Source organism: Dendroctonus ponderosae, unplaced genomic scaffold (assembly GCF_020466585.1).
Source record: "Dendroctonus ponderosae isolate FM_Combo_2020 unplaced genomic scaffold, Dpon_F_20191213v2 Dpon_F_20191213_2, whole genome shotgun sequence".
NCBI lineage: Eukaryota > Metazoa > Arthropoda > Insecta > Coleoptera > Curculionidae > Dendroctonus > Dendroctonus ponderosae.
In genome coordinates, this window is record NW_026018165.1 from 17602592 (window position 1) to 17605342 (window position 2751).

The following is a 2751-nucleotide window of genomic DNA, read 5'->3' on the forward strand; positions in this document are numbered from 1 at the left end:
ACAAAATTTTAAATATGAAATCGATGCATTTTATTATTCGTGTAATCTTTCATTCGAATAAAAAATAGTGTTCGATACGAGGGCGAAAATTTGTTGTTGGCGAAAAATTGTATCGAAAACTACTATTCTGTTGCAGCTACGTTAAACTGGTGGACTTTGGATTCGCTAAGAAACTGCAAGCCGGTAGGAAAACATGGACGTTTTGCGGCACGCCAGAGTATGTCGCACCGGAAGTAATMCTCAACAAGGGTCACGATATTAGTGCGGATTATTGGTCTCTTGGAGTACTKATGTTTGAGCTACTTACGGGAACACCGCCGTTCAACGGTAGCGACCCGATGAAGACCTACAATGTGATTTTAAAGGTGAAGCGGGTTTATTGAAAAATGGCGCAAATCCTAACTGTKYGGATATTTTCAGGGAATCGATGCCATCGATTTTCCCAAGAACATAACGAGAAATGCAACCGCTTTGATTAAGAAACTGTGCAGGGACAATCCAGCAGAGCGTTTAGGGTATCAAAAAGGCGGCATTAGCGACATCCAAAAACACAAGTAAGTCGTAAGCGTAAGCGTTTGGGTCAATAATACGGAAGAATTATCCAGTCGGTTAAAGATCGTGAACTCTTGAAATGTGCCGAAAGTGTCTATTATTTCCGATCTGAAATTTCTAGCATGTTTTTCAATGAGTTCGATGCATTCCTCGCGTTCGTGAGATGAAAATGATGTAAAATTTAAGACACTGAGAAAATTTTCATTTTTCCAAAAGTTGGACAATTTCAACAAAAAATCGAAATTTGCTGGCCGAAATTACAACAAATTCAAACAAATATGTAGTTTTAAAGACAGTCACGCCTAAAAAGAATCTAATGTTTCCCAATTATGGATTGTTTTGCATTTTAAGTATGATGATGGGGCTGTTGTCTCGCCTTCACATTTTGACTGAAACCCAGGAAAAAACAGTGAAAAAACGACACTAAACGGTCCTTCAGATAAACATTCAATACGATTTTTTGTTTTAGATGGTTCGACGGTTTCAACTGGGAAGGCCTAGTGAACAGAACGTTGCCGCCCCCGATTATGCCGAAAATCAGAAGCGTAACAGATTCCTCCAATTTCGACCCTTATCCCCCCGACGAAGGCGGATTACCGCCCGATGACATGTCCGGATGGGACAGCAATTTTTAATCGTTATTGTGATCCAAAAGTACTGAAAATCCCACCGGGCACAGTGCCTTAAAAACCGATCTATCGCGCAATTTCAGTCAGTTGATTTCCGTATAAAACGCATGAGCTGTTTTAAGTTCACTCTGAAATTCGTCTTGATTAGCTGATCAAACAGTTTTGTATGCTTATTAAGTGGATATTTTTCTTTTGTTACAATCAGCCAGCAAAATCGACTTAATCAACAGTCGCAACTCAGTTTTACATACAGTTTTCGAACGCTGCACCAGACTGGAAGTTTAGTAGATGATTGGTCGACTTCGTGCCTTAAAAAAAATGTTCGTTTCATTGATGGTATTATTTGATATTGTTTTCCAGTTTTACCAGGGACTTTTTATCACGGAAGTTTCCACATGACATTTGTACTCAAGAACTGATATTTTGAACTGTGTTTGTGCTCGTTTTCTCTTTGTATAATATTTCAATTAACGATGATAATTTTAAGCAGTGCCATTAGATTTTATTTTCCCTTTTTTATGTATTATACCATTATTGACCAAGCGCAGTGACGTGCTTTAGAAAAAATCACAGCTATTATATGCCACTAGGCCCCTTTTTAACAATTAAATAAGTGTATAATGTAAATAAAGATAATAAGTTACCCGGCCTTTAAGCTTTTGCATTTCAACCGTCTCTGTCGTGTTTTGAAGAATTTTACCCTCCTAAACGTATGTCGTACTGTGTTGTAAATCAAATAAATAATTTATATATACTTGCAGAGTGCTTTTTTGGGCAATTTATCGGTTATCTACCAAGCTAGTGCTAAACGTGGCAAGTGGGGGATAAAGACGTGCCAAAGCATCAAGAGAAAATTTCCTGTTAAAGCTGTTCTGGTTGCAACCAAAAAAAATAAGTTACGCCGATTTCGATGTACTCCAGAATGCCATATGCCTCTTTTATGATAGACATGCTGCCGAAGATAATCTAGTAATAATGATAATGCTGGCAAATGTTGACTGGCTAATTATTGTACAATATACTAAGCGGATATAAAAATATTAAATGCTTTAATGCGGCATCTGGCCCGTAATTGGAGGTTCCTCGCATAGGATTAACGTCTTAGTTATCTGTTGGTTTAACGCGAGCCAACAATAACACATTGCGGATTAGAGCGCGTAGTTCGTATCATTGAGCGTAAGCCTGCCAGGGCAGATTGTGCGACTTTGCCACCCTGTACAACTTCTTATCGGTATCCTCAATATCAAATCACAACACGAATGTGGCAACGGTTAGCCGGTTTTTTCTTCTCTGAGGCGTAACTGGATAAACAATATCATACACATTTGTTGTTTTTCCAACAGGATGTGATTGGGGTGTGGAAACTTTCTTTTACAAAAACACGAATTGCTTGCAATTGAAGGCTAACCGCGCTTAAGCAAACTGTCCATCCAGTAACCGTAGAGCTCCAACCATTAAGAAAGTTACCCGCAAAGACGCTAACTAGGATTACTTTGTAGATAAGTTCTATATTGTTGAGGCGGATTCATTTTTTGCAAACTTCTTTTTGGGTATTTCGCCTCAAAAATTT

The 2751-nt window shown here is 38.4% G+C and overlaps 1 protein-coding gene across 1 annotated transcript in view; it reads left to right on the top strand.

Moving 5' to 3' along the window:
- Positions 1 to 1830, top strand: part of LOC109536702 (cGMP-dependent protein kinase, isozyme 2 forms cD5/T2) — a gene marked incomplete at its 5' end in the record, with an annotated part of 15272 nt that extends 13442 nt beyond the window's left edge. Inside the window, 3 exon segments of the mRNA XM_048664130.1 lie at positions 137 to 365; positions 421 to 554; positions 1022 to 1830. Of these exon segments, the coding sequence (XP_048520087.1) occupies positions 137 to 365; positions 421 to 554; positions 1022 to 1187 (529 nt within the window).
- Between the last annotated feature and the right edge of the window lie 921 nt (positions 1831 to 2751).